General features: G+C 40.4%; 1 protein-coding gene across 1 annotated transcript; it reads right to left on the bottom strand.

Annotated features, from left to right (window-relative positions):
- Positions 1-5,552: 5,552 nt before the first annotated feature.
- Positions 5,553-15,506, bottom strand: hand2 (heart and neural crest derivatives expressed 2). The gene is made up of 2 exons (XM_084747685.1): positions 14,815-15,506; positions 5,553-6,936 (listed from the first exon to the last, which is right to left on the bottom strand). Exons 1-2 carry the CDS (start codon positions 15,430-15,432, stop codon positions 6,808-6,810), a joined length of 747 nt encoding a protein of 248 aa, XP_084603811.1. The 5' UTR covers positions 15,433-15,506; the 3' UTR covers positions 5,553-6,807.
- Between the last annotated feature and the right edge of the window lie 1,733 nt (positions 15,507-17,239).

Here is a 17,239-nt window from a genome sequence, read left to right as displayed (position 1 = left end):
GCACACTAGGATTTTTTCAACGCTGCCTCGATGTGTAAGAAAAAGATTTATCCTGAGAGGTGACTTACAGGCTTAACGACTCATAAGTAGAACTTTAATCGGGTGTGGAAAGTTACGCCCACAAAATTACGACTACTACTAACAATAATGATAATAATAATGCAGCCCAAACCTTAAGCAAGCCCGTGAAATATGTGAGAAATACAGCCCGACCCGACCCAAACTCATCGGGGCCCGTTGGGTACAGGCACATATCTCAACTTTTTATTGTGCCTTTATTCTGCCTTGCTGTCTGTATAAAAGTTTCAGAGGCAGAATGGGGAGTAATTTTCATTCATGGAGGTAGTAACAGAGCTGTAACAGAACTGAGTAAACATCTGTGCACCTTAAATTATGTATTATTCCACACATTTGTCACAAGAGAGACACTTTCTGCAGAAATCCCTCTCCACAGATCATCACACAGGGCTTCTTTTCTTTTTAACTTATCTGTTGCAGAAGAAGTAATGCCCTGTCTATCCAGGAGCACATAAAAAGCTTCATGTTATACATCCAAGAGGTTATCAGCTCTACATGTGATTATAAAGGGCAGACGAACAGAATAACTTATTGACCAGTGTGCTGTTGCATTATGTCAAGCCTGTTTTGATTCCGCAATACCAGCACACTTTGTAAAATGACATTCAGGTGGCTGTATGCTGCGTGGTCCAGTGTAAAAACACAGAGACGGTGTAGAGACAAGTCTTGGTTGTGGCCCGATGTGTAAAAATGGCTATAGACCAATCTCAGGCATCTTGACTCAACCAATCATTCAATATACCAACTAGTCACGTCTGATCATCATCATTGATTAGATAAAGAGGGAGCTCTTGGGAGCGTTTTTGGCTTTGTTGATAGTCCATCTTTACTGGTCTGTTTAACATTCTATATACCTGTATGTACCTGTATCTATCCTGTCACCAGTACTTCTTTTTGATTTGTACATAAGCCCCATCATGGGGTTGGAGAGGTTCACCAGCTACCTGAGGACCGTGAGAAGGACTGAGGTCTGAGCTGAGAATCCTCCAGAACAGGAGCTGAGGTGCTTCTCATGTGCAACAATTGTCTGCAATACAGACATATGAAATTACCCTAAAATCTCCTCATGGCTAATAGCAAGGTAGGGTAAGGGTGGGGGCGTTGGGCGGTGATGAGGGAAAGAGCAGGTCGGGATCTTATGTCAGGAGCAGAGCTCAGAAAAGGCTAAGCGCATCCATTGAGGAAGAGAACAAACAGCTTCACGTAAGGGGAGCTAGAGAGTGATACCACAACCACACTTCATCATGTCGCTGGTGCTGGTAATATTTTCTTTCTCTCTATTCTTTAATATTTTGCTGCTGAGGATTGAAACATGATCCATTGTGGCTCCTTTGCCAGAAAAGGGATCCAAAGGCTAGGGCCAGTGTGGAGCCCAGCAGCTGTGTGCTGAAAACCACAATGCGTGACCATGGCCAGTCAGCCCAACACCAGTGAGAGTGGGGCTTCAGACCTTTATCCCGTCACCCCAACCTGTTGGATGAGGAAGCCGCTGGTCAGAAGAGGTCAAGTGTGAAGACCAGTGTGGAGGATTCTGTAACATCTAGCGGTTCACTTGCAGATTGTGACCAACTGAAAAGCCCTCGTCTCACTCTCCTCTTTCAAGTTTGTAGGAGAGCAGTATCTAGAGCCAGAGTTTGGTTTGGCTGCTTTGAGCTACATAGAAACATAATGGACTCAGTGGAGGAGGACCCACTCCCTCAGTAGATATAAAGGACTCATAACAAAAACACAATGGTCCACATGTAAGAACATTTTCGCATTTTTATCTGAAATTTCTGTTACTTTTGTGCATACAAAGGGCTCGTAAGAACATGCCACTTCAAATTCAACGAGTGCTCGGAATTTCAGAAAACTGTATTAATGATCTACTTGTGCATATTTTAGTTCACATGCAGGAATAATACCAGACAAGGCTGTGCTTCCCTCCCCATATGTCAGGAAGTGTTCATTATTGAAAGGGGCAACAAAGGGCAAAAAGAACAACAGTGTCAGCAGTGGAATTAAAGGACCTGTTAAAGCAAAGAACAAAGGAAAACGAAACAATTGTTAATGCCAAGAATATGTGGCAGAGTTTTCATAAACCTGCGTGTGAAGATATATACAATATACCTGGGTGGAGGGTAATAATACATTAAATAAGTAATTATACATTAAATTAATGATGCTTGGCTTTATATATAAATTTACAATTATATTATAATTTGAAATTAGTTTAATAGTTTTTCAAACTCAAAATGTTTTCAAACTAATATATAGTCATTAGTGAAAAACTTTAGTTGTGGTAACAGCAGACGGACTGCACATGACTCTATGACAGATCTAGATCTTGTAAACTGTATCTGAAAGAAAACTCAAAATATGAGAAAACTGGTGACAAGTCCCTCTAAATCACTCGCACACACCACTTAAGAACAAATCTGATTGTCTGAGTGGTTCTTGCACGAGGCCCACTGACTCTTATTTTCAGGTGATTATACTCAGCACACCGCACGCTGGGATTTTAAAGAATCTGCCTCAGCCAGGTTGCCTGGGTTGAAGTGTTTAATGATTAAATACCCAACACACTCCAGTGTGCCCAGGCAGGCATTACAAGATGCAGGCAACAGTATTTGCACAACAAAAATCGTGCCAACTAGAGGATCAGAGATGAGGCCTTGGCACTGTCTCCATTTAATTCAGTTTAATTAACTATTTATTTTTCCATCTTTGCTTTGAAGCCTGATATATTATTTATAATCATGACAAGAGCCCTTTTCCCATTGAAGTTTGATATCCCCTATGTGACTCCACTAAAGCATGTTACGTGGGATTTGTTGTACAACATTGATCAGTCATTAGATGCTAAGCCCAGCTGACCATGATAATTATTTCTATGTGCATTTAGTTCAATGTATTTGTTTGATAAGTTTTATTTAAAAAAAAAAAAAAGAAAGAAGAAGAAGCATTTGGCTCAGTTTGTGACAACAACAGATGCCATACTGCTCATCTGGTGTAATCCAAGTCCCCTAAAGCCCTAACATGTCAGGATGGCTATAAAAAGAAATTTACATTTTTACACCATGTTTTTAGTTTGAATCTTCTCTGTAAATCCTTAGTTTGGAGACACGTTCACGTGTACATGCACACTGTCTGAACTGGGCATGTGTGTGGTGTGACAGTGTGCAAATGGCATGCTGGGGCTTTAAGAGACTTGTATTATGCCAGACAAGCAATATGGAGGCATTTTATGTTTATTTTTTTTCCATTTTCTTTTTTTTCCATTTGAAAACTGGTCATCATTCACTTCCATTATTTGGGGGATTCTGCAGCACTGTTTTCCTGTGAAACTCTGGTAGTGTTTTGCAGACTAAGAAAATATAAATCCCTTAAATATTCTGCAACTTTAGTCATTAGCTTCATTGCTCCCTACAGCTGACTCTGAGACATCCAGCTTCTTTAAGTTTGAGTGTGTGTGTGTGTGTGTGTGTGTGTGTGTGTGTGTGTGTGTGTGTGTGTGTGTGTGTTTGTGTGTGTGTGTGTGTGTGTGTCCCGGTCATTGTGGGGTCATCTCTGTCTGACGCCAGCTTTCTCACTAATTATCTGCTCTCCTGTCTTCACCCGAGGCCAGACTCAGGCCATTACAGCTCGTGTTAGTCTTTGTCAGGACGAGAAAAATCCTCTCAAGCTTGTTTTTTTTTTCTGTCTCCCACCAACAGCATACCGACTGGGATGCCAGATAAGGTTTTATCAATGACTGACAGCTCCATCAGATACTGTGGCAGTGTGAGGACCGGAGGAGTATGTCAATAATTGTTGTATGGGATCGGTTGAATATTTCTTAGTGTTTCAGCTCTCTACATCACAAAACTACAGTACATTAATGCATTTGCACTGGTTTATTTATTATTATTTATTGGCTACAAACCTCAAAATATTCTAAGTATTTTATTCTTATTATTTTATATTTGTCAGGGTGGAGAAACATTAACCCTAAAATTTATATTTGATTCATAAATCATGCCGTCGCCAGCAGTCTTTCACAATAACAAGTGCTACCAGCACCAAAAACCACCAAACCAAATCTCCACAAGACATTTTACATTTTTGTGGAGGTGCATCAGCCACAGTGTGATGCCCAGCAAGCCTCAGCAATGAGTGTGACGGACAGGAATCCGAGCCTGTTATCTGTATGACAGCAGGTGCAGCAGCAAACATCAGCATCAAAGAGGCTTCGACCAGAGACGCAGAGGCTCAGCAACGTGATGGAGGACAAGTTCATCCCATCATCTGACTTATTTTACATATTCAGACAGAAGCCAGTTGACTCAAATCACGTTGTGACATTTTTGTCATTGGATTACCACCTGACTGCTCTAAAGAACATTTCACACCCACCTCCTGGTGATCATTCCAGTGGGATATTAAAATGTTTGACTCCAATATTTCCTCAGTGGTGTCACAAATCACAGATTCAGCGTCACTGTAGGCACAGCAACAATTCCACTCGCTGCCCAGAGTAACAAAACATTCCCACAAACACAGCTGATGCTGCCTACAAAACAAGACCATGTTGAATTAGTGATCAGTCTTTCTTTAGGAGTGTAAAGACAGAAACATCACAAACAGTTTTAGGAAATGATCTGTGCGCTAAGCTCTAGCTGAAAACTGACTGGATGGATGTTACACAGATGGTGCACAGATTTTTTATAGATGTTTTTCTATGAATAAAAATGGATAAAGGTGTCACTTTAATGTTTTTGTTATGACCGGAAGTCTCTTTGTATTTCTCTCATCATTCCCTGGTTATGTTAACACTGTACTAACACAGAAGCTTTACAATGAAGACCAACAATAGACTAATTATTTCAGTGTAAGAACATTTGAGATGTAAGTTATAGTCATCACCTGCACTGAAAAACTGCATTATGAAAAATATAAAAGTACAAAGATAACCCAGGGGCTGTCAGACACACACACACACACACACACACACACACACACACACACACACACACACACACACACATATATATATATATGTATATAAATACCATTTTATGTTTATATATTTTCCTACTTGTAAAGACATGAACTTCACAATTTTAAACAATCGCACACTCTATTGCAAACATGATGTCAGACATAAAAATTAAGCTTGTTATTAAAGACCTAATGTGAACACTGGATCAGTAATGTTTTCTGTTGCTGTTAAAGGTTTGTGTATTTGAAGTAAAATCCTCAATTTTCATTTCACTAATTTTCAAAAGTAATGTCTATTCTGCTTGTAAAAGAAAACATATTTAATATGTGGTTCGGTTTATCATCTAACCAAAATTCTATATTAAATCTGGGCTTTTTTTGTCATGATGTGAAAGTGATACAGTTTAAAAATACTTTTTGGTCTTTTTTTTTTGCTCTCGTGGATAATGTTCCCTCTGTTCCTCCTGAATCGTTCTCAGGAGAACACTGTTAGACCAACTGACAGTACAGATCAGCACCATGTAACCAGGTGGTGGTTTATTCAATTCATGACACTGTTTACATCCCACATGAAGCATTATGTAGACTCCCACCACATTTTCACACCAACACATGGACACGTCGTCATCGCCGTGACGTCATTACATTTACAACCCAAGATTGGGAGAGAGAGAGAAAGAGAGAGGGAGAGAGAGAGAACTTCACATACACCTGTATACTCAGTAACTGTCCTGTTTGGGTCCTTCTAACGGCCACATTGCACATAAATATATTCCGTTAAATAAAGCAGACAGCACTTGAACACCCCGTGTGTGTGTGTGTGTGTGTGTGTGTGTGTGTGTGTGTGTGTGTGTGTGTGTGTGTGTGAGCGAGAGAGAGAGAGACATCTTCATGGAGCAGTCTTCAGATGTGCACAGATCCCACCACACAGCAGCGTTTCGTTCTATCGTCCGCTTTTGGAACGGAGGGGAACCGAGGAACATCATGTATTATAATTGTATTCATGTGTTATAACTGTATTTCCAATTGTATTCATGTGTTATAACTGCACTTATAGCAGTTTCCATGTGTTATAAGTGTATTTATAATTGTATTCATGTGTTATAACTATATTTATACATATTTTCATGTGTTATAACTGTATTTATAGCTGTATTCATATGTTATAACTGTATTTATGTTCCTCTGACCCGCCCCAGCTGCTCAGCCCATCTCTGTACACATTTTTATATGAGCCTCCGCTCAGGTCTCCACTGACATCACGTTAGTTGAATTGCTGGGAAATGATGATCAATAAAAACATTTATAATATGTCCCCATGGTGAAGCCGTAAATAGCCTGATAAACTGATTTATTTGGTTTAAATGTTTTCAGTGAAAATCTTCAAAAAAGAACATGGAGCAGGCCTGGATTTTTTTCCCCTCTGGGGATGAAATGTAAGAAGGAAATCAGGGCTCAGGGTGAAACCCCGACGCAGAACGCAGCGGCACAAAGCGCGTGAATGTGGTGAGTTCTAAATCTGTAACGTTCTGTTCTATCAGCAACTCCAACCAATCAGAGAACCAGTAGTAAACTGTCGCTTTTTCGCGTGTCTCACTGCAGCGAAGTGAATGGAGCGTCCACCGTCCTGTGTACAGCCCGGAGGTCCACAGAGATGATGATGATTTTGATGATTTTGATGATGATGATGATGACTGCCATTACAGTTCATCAGAGCGTCATTACTGTCCCGTAGAGCTGGAAGAGGAGGAGGAGGAGGAGGAGGAGACGCTACTGTTTGAGTTCCAGAGCCCAGACATGTTGAGGCCATCCTGTCCGTCCTTTACTCTTCTTATCGCCCGCTGACGACGAGGATGACGACGAGGATGATGAAGATGAAGTTGTCTTCGGGATCTCCACCTGCACACACATGATGTTTAATGTTAATATTTGTTATTTAAATTGTGCACATTCATGCACGTCCACGCATCGGAATAACGGTTTGAATTCGCAGTTATAAGATAGAAAAGAAAGCTGAGCACGCGACTGACTGCGGCCTTTGTCACCATGGAAACCGTTTTATTTTTCTGTCTTTGTCACCCCAGATCCAAATATGTTAGATACTTTTTTTTTTCGCAACTTAAACGCAACATTTCCAGAAGTTTCGCTACATTTAGCATTCATTGTTTTCTAAAACAGACACTGAAGAAACAATTCAGCGTTCAAATAATTCATACAAAATTATATACGTTATTTATAAGTTGTTATATAAGATATTCTACCAGATTGGTGCAAACTGTTGTCCTACAGCCAAAACACAAATTTGAAAAAACATTTAGGTGTGCAAATCTTAACCCTCACTAAGATCCTCGCATTAACTATGAAAGTACAAAATAAAATTTGAGATAGCAGTAATTTTCATATATATATAAAATTGCCATTTGTATGTACTTTGAATTGGGAGGTGGTTGTCTCGTCCCGAACCCTAACATAACGAAACAGAGCACTTCTAAAATTGTCAATATACCGGAACAGTCACAACCGACACGCCATCACGTTGTTTTGGTGGTGACAAAATAATATTTTTTTTTTTTTTTGAGGGACACAAGCCTTTAAAAACTTTTTACAAAGCATAAAAAAAATTAAAAAGAATGTCATGTGTTATTGAATACCAGCAGAAATAAAATTATCACTACTGAAACCGTCACGATGAAAACATGGGCTGTTTTGTCAAAAATAAAACATATTAAATTATCAACTAAGATGTGATAATAGTGTTTAGTTCGGTGTATTTTAAAGTTGACGAATCTTCAACGTTTAAATCAGTGTGATTCATTTTACGCGCCTTCAAAAGAAAATCTGAACTCAAAACACAGTGAATTTAGAAAAATATGCTTGTTTCATTTGTTTTAAAAAAGTTACAATTATATATTTCGTTAATTAATTAAACTGTAAAAAAAAATATGTTTAAAAATTGTAAATATATTTTTACAATGTAGATGTAAACAGAACCTTAGCAGGTCAATATAGGCCTTCCTATAATGATATTTTTTGTGTTTGACAAATTTTGGGAGAGGAAAAATATCGAATGAGAATAAACTGTACAATCACTTGACATGTGCACCTTGGATGTTACACAATTTACATACATAGAAGGTTTGGGGGAAACAGACACTTTGATTTTAAGATGTGTACCAATTTTATAAGATATCCCTTACATTCCTTTCTTCACTGAGAGAATGAGAGCGGTTGTGTGTGTGTGTGTGTGTGTGTGTGTGTGTGTCTGTGTGTGTGTGTGTGTGTGTGTGTGTTTTAATGATATTGTATTTGGGACGAGCCCAGATCATGCTCTACAACACACAGCCAACTGTTAATTCAAACATCAGTGACATTTCTTCACATACCCGCAAGACTTATTAACATGAGCTACATGAGAGTGTTTACAAGCTCCACGCGTTCAAACGCACAGCCACCTGCCTTACTCAGGTGTTACTCGGACCTTTGAATGAATATATTCTCTAAAGACTGTTGCTTATAGTAAAATGTCAAATGTTCAAATCTGCTCGTGTGTCTGTGTCTGTGCGCGCGTGTCCTATCTATCTATCTATCTATCTATCTATCTATCTATCTATCTATCTATCTATCTATCTATCTATCTATCTATCTATCCGTCTGTCTGTCTGTCTGTCTGTCTGTCTGGAAAATCAATATATTGTCATATTTTCTGTGACAATAATCTGTAAAGAGCAGTTTCAATTAAAAAATCTGCCTGCCACGTTATATAATAATAATAATAATAATAATAATAATAATAATAATAATAATAAATTTGATTTGTTCATTTTTTTCTGATCCTGAATGTTTGGGCCTACTTCTAAGGACTTGCGGTTTCCATTTGACACAAAAGCTCCTGAAACCGTGTTAAGCCGAATCAAGTATATATTATTATACATGATTTAGTAAAATAGCATTAGAATATACGTTTTTATTTTTATTTGTATTTGTATTTTTATTTTTACAAGTACAAACGTGAGCACAACGAGAATGTGTGTACCTTTGCCCCGGTTTAAAGGGTTAACTAACAGTGAGCGTTCATGTTTTGACCTTACTGACCAATAATAATAATAATAATAATAATAATAATAATAATAATAATAATAATAATTTATCTTTACCATTAATGGCTGCTTCTTTTTAGTTGATTCTGCTCCTTACAGCACCAAATCTTAGTCAGTGAGAGGATGCTGCAGTGAGTTCAGTACCAGAACCACAGGCCGAGCTGGAAAGCGGAGCAAATAGCAAATATAAACTAAATATTTCTATAAATATTTGTAAATGTAGAAGTTATTGTCTGAATACTGGATATCAGAAGCTCCCAGTGTGAACGGGCCCGGCGTGCAGTTCGATGACAGCGACACTAACCTGCTGACCTCCACTCATCCTTTACTCAGCCCCGTTTATTCCCGCTGAAAGACGGGATCTGCAGAATTTGACTCATCTTTTTTTCGCTCTCTCTCTCTCGCTTCAAACCTGATAAAACGTGACAGCGTATCGTCGCTTTGTTTGCCTGAAAACAGTCCTGCAGCGGTTGAAGCGCCGCTGAGCTGCTCGACCAATCCAGTCCTGCACGAGGCGCGGAGTATTGTGATTTACACACTGAGATTTGACACATCAAACGCATCAAACATCACCATTTCATCAAATATGAGCGGTAATCAAACATGACAGAGCACGTAAACTTCTGCTGAAATTTGACTTTTCTAACGTTTACGATTTAAAATGAAGGGTTTTCTTGCTGTTATTTAAAGTTACAGATTTAGATTGTTTGACGCCACTGCAGCGATTTGCTTTTATTAATATGCTGTGATTTCATCTTTGAAGTGGCCCTGTTATTAACAATTTATATTCACCAATTACATAAAAAACAAAGACAGAAAAAGATACGAGTTAGACAGACTACCAATAAAAGATCAGACGGTTTGCGTTAAACTGCCACGTCTTTGAATTCTCTGTATGTGGAAAAAACCACCGTACCGTCCAGGCCCAAACTACCGAAAACGTTATAAATGTTTCATCCGCGTGCGTTGATGAACAAACAGGCTCAAGAAGTTGATCCCCGGTCTTTTATTGTGAAATGTTCTTCTGTGTTAAAGTCTCAGCTGCCTCCACCGGCCGCAGCAGCGATCTGTTCTTTCTTCATAACTATATATATGAAGCGAGCTTCAGAGTAAAAAGTCACATTTTGAAATAATGGCAAGAAAAGTAACAGTAACAGTAACTGACCAATAATGATAATAATAATAATGAATGATGGTGAATGACTAACCTGTGTATGAATAAGGAATTATGATTGTACACTCACCCCACGATTTATTATAACAGACATGTCACTGTTATAAATTACAAGCAGATTATGATGTCATTATAAGAACTGATGATTTTTTCATGTTATTTGATAAACATCTAAAATATTTATCTAATTTAATAAGTCATACTTTTAACACCCTGTAGTATAACTTACTGAGATCATAAAAAAAATAATAAATATCATGTAACATCACGTCACAATGTGCTTACTGCGGCAAGTAACCACTTCAGAGCTCTACTAAATAAATTAACAAGGCAGCAGATCTTTTAGAATTCAACTTTTTTTTTTTGTCTGTTTTATTATTTGCGCGCACCTCATTGGAGAATTATTTTATGGTTCTTGCAGCACACACGTGACAGCAGTTTCCAGTCCCAGTCATTTGTCAGGACAGATGTCCAGGGCTGTGTAGTCTGAAGGCTACATATCACTGAAAGTGAAACCATGCCAGTGTCTCTGTTCAGAGCAGCACTGCAATTACAGCTCTCTGTATCCTGCACATTTACTCTACATCAGCCACAGCACCAAAAACTGACACTGCAACAAAATGAGAGGCCATGCTGTAATTCAGTCAGTACATCAGCTAATGGTTTTATGATGTCTAAATCAACAGCAGATCAAAAATCACTTCAGTTACTGATCTCACCTTATATTTGTTATGTTGTTGGTGCTGCAGTGTGATTTTAGAAAAGATTAGATGAAAAATCATGCACATATTTATATTAAAAACGTGGATTCAAAGGGTGGCTGAAGACAAATAAAACTGCTGAAAACAGATCCTGTCGCTGGCTCAGTGAAGTCAGTTTAGCACAAATTGGATCATTAGATTATCACACTGTAGGACACACTAAACACGCCCACACTGAACCGTGGATGTAATCAGACAAACAAAACAGTGTGGATAAAAATGCAGATCTTAATTCTTCCTTAAAGTCAGAGTCCCTAAAATGGCTGGGTTTAACACCCCAAGCCCTCTTATTTGCAAGCTTACAGGTCCATCCTCTTAAATACACAAAATTCCCTTATGGGTTCACCGCTTTGTCATTATTGTAAGAGCAGAGTGAGGAGCAGAAGTTCTGACTTTGGCTCCACTGAGGATTCCTCTGATACATGTCAGATTTTAATAAAGGACTTTTTAAACAAATGAAGGAAGTCTGTTCACGTGTACAATATATTTTTGTGTTAACCTGATGCTCCTCAGTTGCAGCAGGAGTGTGTATTTGAATCCAGGACTGGAGCTCCATGAAAGAGTTGACATGAGTTATTAACAGGACTACATCCTCCTATTAGTGATTGCAGTTTGAAATGTGAGGGGGGGAGAAAAAAAAAAGAAGTCTTTCTGGCTTCAATTATGCAGCACACTTCCTATAGGCAGCGAGCTCAGCAACAGAGAGGAAATAATTACTCCGTTCTGACTTGCTCTGTATGCTTGTGTTTGTTTACTACAGCTCCATGTTAGCTCTGGATAAGGTAAGATGCAGTGGTGATGATAGAAGCATTTATCATCAGATAAATGTGTGTCAAAACAACACACAGCTGGTTGTAGAATCAATGACGTGATGCTTACTTCTGTTTGTGCAGCAGTACATAAAACACCGAAAATGATGACCTTTAGCCCCTGACAATAAAGAGGATATATATCTCAAATATAAATACAACATCAGAAATTTGATCCAGTTTTTAAAGGTGAATTTGTAGATGTATGCCAATGAATGTGGATCAGCTGCAGAAGTGTAAATGTGCCAAACAATAACTCCTTAGTGACTGTAGGAGCCTGTAAAGCTGTAGCTATAGGATACGGGCAGAGCTGGGACCTAAAATATGTGGATAATATAGCTGCACGGCTGTGAGGATGAAACCATCCAAAAAGTGTTGCTAGGAATAATAGTAGTGGGTCTGCAGGGCTGAACCTGGCCCCTCCTGGCTCCAAGCTGTCTGAGGATGGCAACCAATTTTCTGGCTCCACTCTTACATAGACTCCATCACTCAGACTATAGCATGTGTAAAATCTTTCCCTTCATGGTGAGCTGTATGTGGGGGGAAATGTGTCTTTTTTTCCTTCAGTAATCGATGGTCAAGTGTCCATTTTGAAATAGTGTAAACACACTTATATTTCACTGTTTACTCTCTCTTTAACAGTCACCCCATGTGCTTCACTAAATTCCTCCCCAAATAAATGGCCTATAAGATGACTCTCCTCCTGCACAGGAGAAGCCTGAGCTGCTCTTGGCTTTTCCTTCTGTGCAGACTGACTGTTTGTGTGCTACTTCTAGCATCCTCTGTCAATTAAAGACAGAATTAAACACTGTGGGCCTATAATGTCACAGTGATGGTCCACAGCAGTCATTCTCAAAGTCTGGGTCGTGACCCACAGGTGGGTCACAGGATATTTTATTTGGGTCCCCAAATAAAAAACACTATGGAAAAAAAATCAGCAAGTTTAAATTTATGTCTGTAGTACACCTTTTATAAAGCATTTTAAATGTATATATTGTTTTAGGAAAAGAGCTGATAATTCCACCTGAATGTAGTTATTTTATCTCATTGTTTTCCTGATGAGAGGCAATAAAAACAATGAGATGGCCTGTTAACTCAACCTAAATGAATTTATTTCTCATTTCTTAAGTTTTAACACGTGTGTATGTTTTCAATAACATGTTAAGATAATATAAGGTGACGTGGAAATGGCAGAAAAATTGTCATTTATTATAATTGTCTCTGTTGTAAATTGGGTCACAATGGTTTGTCATTTTAAAAAAGTGGGTCCCCAGGAAAAAGAAGGTTTGGGAAACACTGGTGATGGTCTGTAATCGACCTGGAGTCTCGGTAGATGCTCCATTATATTATATAATTCTAAACTAACTTTGTGAAAATTAAAAATATTACCCAACGATTTCTCGCTGCTTCGGCACCAAATGTAAAACCGCCTATAACATTATATTGAGAGCGAACTGTTTTAGGCCTATCGCTCTTCATCTTCTAATTAGGCTGCAGCCAATCAGCTAAATATTCGTAGCTTGCTGTGAGTCTCGGTCAAATTAGAGCCGTCACATTCGTGCGTAAAACCTTATTTACTGCACCACATTTATTATGGTGCAGAAAATATTTATAACCCTTGGGTCGTATTCAAGTTAAAACAGTGTGTCATACACTGACACAACACCCCAACGATTTTTCTGTCTGTCTCATCTTGTCAACATAACAAGCTGCGGCCTTACGTCGCCAGTGTAAAAACATGATGACCACTGATCCCCTCGCTTTAAAAATAGCTGTGCAGGATCTACACGAATTCAAGTCACAAATGCTGTAGCCCGCAGCATTATTTAAATAGCATTGTAATTTAAAAAAAACAAAAAAACATTTTATTTATCATGTATTTGTTCACGCCGTTACTATTTGCACAAAAGGAAAAAATGCACTAAAGAGCGAAGGTTAAAATAAATAAAATAAAGTTTAATTTAGTTGATTATTCCACGCAAAACTGATCTGTAATCAAATATTTTAAGAAAGCTGAACGTGCCCATATTTTATAAATGATATGTAATGTTATAACTGTATACAAGCTGAGTTTACAACAAATTATTTATGTAGTTATTTGCAAGGATTTTGGAGTCAGTGTTTTTTCTAAAGCACGAGTTTCATTGTCTGAAAGAAATAGAATTTACTGCGTGAAACGACGAGCAAAATGTTTTTTTTTGTGTGTGTGTTTTTTCTGCTGCAGAGTTTTCATGTGAGCATATTATGCACGAGTGCTACCGTATTTCTGATGAAGATGAGGTGTTTACAGGACGGTCAGCTGTGACCTGCAGCCGTTAATCTTCCTGAGATAAACTATTAAAAAGAAACGATGAATAATTGTAGAATAACAACACTGTCATGTCAGGGGCTCCTCGTGAATTTGGGTCAGTCAAAAAATTTTTTTAGAAAAGGTGACTGCAGCAGCCAAAGCTGGTAGTAAGTTAACTTTACTCAACACTCCAGCGAGGCTCTGGTTTATCAGTGTTTATCTCTCCGTCACATTAGGTCCTTAAAGCGCTGAACTCTTTCAGACTGTTGCTTCTGTTTTTTCCGTTTCTGGTGAGTAAAACGAGTCACTGCTCAGTAGAATCTGTAACATGATGCAGAATTAAAGATTTGTAAAAGGCCTTTCATTATAAAACCGAGGTATTTTAACTGCTGTCTTCTTCCCCCCTCCAAAAAAATGCATCAGTTTAAACTGTGGAAGAGCGGTGGTGCTGGGAGTGTCAGCTGCAGAATGTACGGTCCTTCCTGGATTATATTACAGACTTCAGCCCAACAGAGAGAAAACACTGTGTCCTGTCAGCTCTATATGCAGCCTGATGTCTGCACACGTTATTGACTCTGCTGTTATTATAAATGAAATGGAATTTCAGCTCACAGTGGGTCATACCACACCGGCTCCGCGCTCTTACCGCCTCTCTCTTCCTCCGCTCCTCCCGGGCCTCCGTCTTCTTCAGCTCGGCCTTGAAGGCCTGCGTGTCCCCGTGCTGTCCGTCCTTGTCCAGGATGTCCATCAGGTAGGAGATGTAGCTGGTGGCCAGCCGCAGGGTCTTGATCTTGGACAACTTGGTGTCTGCCGGGACGTTGGGGATACACTCCCGGAGCTCCGCGAACGCCGAGTTGATGCTCTGGGTCCGCCGCCGTTCCTTACGGTTGGCGGTGGGTCTCCGCTTCACGGTCCGCGGGTGTGTGTGGTGGTGGTGGTGCATACCGACCGTGGTCCCGTTCACAGAGATGGCGCCGGGCCCCGGCACCAGGCCGCCGGGGCCGTAGTGGTGGTGATGGTGATGATGGGGGTCCAGGCCGCCGGTGGAGCCGCCGCCGCTGTTGCCATGGTACTCTGGGCTGTAGCCGGGCGCGAGGCTGTACTCGGTGGGAGACATGTCCGCGTGGCTGATGAGCCAGCTCGTGAAGTACGGAGGAGCTCCCGTGTCCTCGTGACACCGGCCGGCCGCCGCGTGCAGGGAGTAGTGGTGGCTGTCGTGGTGGTGCATGACCGGGTGGTGCGGGAAGCCCGACACCAGACTCATACTGACACACACACACACACACACACACACACACACACACACACACACACACACACACGCACGCACACACACTCACTCACTCACTCACTCACTCACTCACACACACACACTCCACGCGCTCGCGAGCGCGCACACGCTCTGTTGCACGCACGCACGCGCACAGGCCCTCTCGGATGCTGCAGCAGTGAACTGGTCTCACTAGTTAACGCAGTCCGGGCCAGATGTTTGCATCCCGAAGAACTCCTCCAGCGGCCTCCGACACAAACAGCCCGTCGGGGCCCCTCCTCCGTGCAGCAGCAGGCTAGAGCCGGGCTGCTCCCGTCTGCAGTGTCCCTGCAGGCCGCTCAGCTCTGTCCACACAGCTCCTCCTCTTCCTCCTCTAAGACATCTTCCCCTGCCTCTGCTCACAAGTCAGCGGCGCAAGGTCCTCCTCATCTTCTGCTTGAAACTCAGAGGTCCCCTGTCCTCCTCTGTCTGTTCTCATGTGATCCTCCCCGGTGTGAGGGTCAGTCTGCAGACTCAGAGCCGTTTGGCAAGGCAGGAGCAGTCTGAGCAGACAGAGTCACTACTGCTGCTGAGACTGAGGCTGAGCTGGAGTCAGTCTGAGAGAGAGAGAGAGAGAGAGAGAGAGAGAGAGAGAGAGAAAGCGAGAGGGTCTTCTTTACTACCGGGGAGGAGAAAGTGACGTCAGAGCCTCTATCAGCCAATGATTAGCCCCCGCCCACTGCTCCAGCCCGTCTGTTTACTTGTCTTTAATGTCAATGGGTCTGCTAAGTAGACCTGCTGGCGCAGACACACACACACACACACACACACACACACACGGGGGGGTCACGCGCACGACCATAAGCGATGTTTTCGTGAAGTTTGTATAAATATCGGCCTATTTCACGCAAAACACAGTCAGCCAGGATCTCGATCTAATATTATCACTGACGAGTTTTTTTTTTTAACGCTTTGGAGAGGCCAGGGTACAAACGTGTGTTTAGAAATAATTTATTTCATAGTTTTGATCAGGAACTCCTGTTTATGTTCTTGTCAGTCATGTTCTTCATGTAGTAGATCACCTCTAGTGAATCCACCCAGACCTCTTTAAAACACGTTTTTATTATTTCATTTAAATGTTCTTCCTTTACTCGGCAAACTGGACTCCGGTCTTGGTTTGTGTATTCTCAGTTGGGCTTCTCTTTGGCGAACAGAGCTAATGAAGGGACCACCAGTCCACATATTTGTGAAACGATGTCAAAGAGACTAAGAGTGTGAAGGCCACAGAGACAGACCAGCCCTGGACGTCCGTCTTTTGGGCTTAAATCCATTCATTTATTTAATCGCAAATAATATCTCGGGCTTAAACTATCAATCGGATACACCACAAGACAGATATGAGAGCACACAATACTGCAGCCAAATGTTAGCCACATTTTCAAATGTAAAAAATATCAGAAGTTATGTCTATATTTTATTTATTGTTGTTGAGACGAGGATGGAAAATTCCCAATCATTAATTTTTATTATTACTAATAATAATTCATTTGTGATTTGTTAATGACCATGATTATAAATTCATTATATAGAGTGTTTATAGGCTGTAATTAAGTTGCTACAAAATGTCTTTGCAGTGTTCTCTTAGAGCTTTATTACGGTAAATAATTTTATAATTTCCTTTAAAGTCGACAGTTAAATGAAACGTAGGGGCACAGAACACGACTCTCCAGTATCAGACATTTGAACTGACCTCTGTAGTCCTTTTTAAATAATATGTTGCGTCTTCCAGAAGACCCACGTCCCAAATAAATAAACCATGAGA

This window comes from Lutjanus erythropterus, chromosome 3 (genome assembly GCF_056507025.1).
Source record: "Lutjanus erythropterus isolate fLutEry1 chromosome 3, fLutEry1.hap2, whole genome shotgun sequence".
In the NCBI taxonomy this organism is placed as follows: domain Eukaryota; kingdom Metazoa; phylum Chordata; class Actinopteri; order Lutjaniformes; family Lutjanidae; genus Lutjanus; species Lutjanus erythropterus.
Note: the sequence above shows the minus strand (reverse complement) of the source record. Positions and strands in the feature narration are given on the sequence as shown.

Bases quoted from the DNA above. Each gene is read 5' to 3' on its own strand.
- hand2 (XM_084747685.1), bottom strand. From the start codon at position 15,432: ATGAGTCTGGTGTCGGGCTTCCCGCACCACCCGGTCATGCACCACCAC. The intron at 6,937-14,814 runs GTAAGAGCGCGG...ATGTGTGTGCAG, and splicing joins AGCGGAGGAAGAGAGAGGCG to GTGGAGATCCCGAAGACAAC.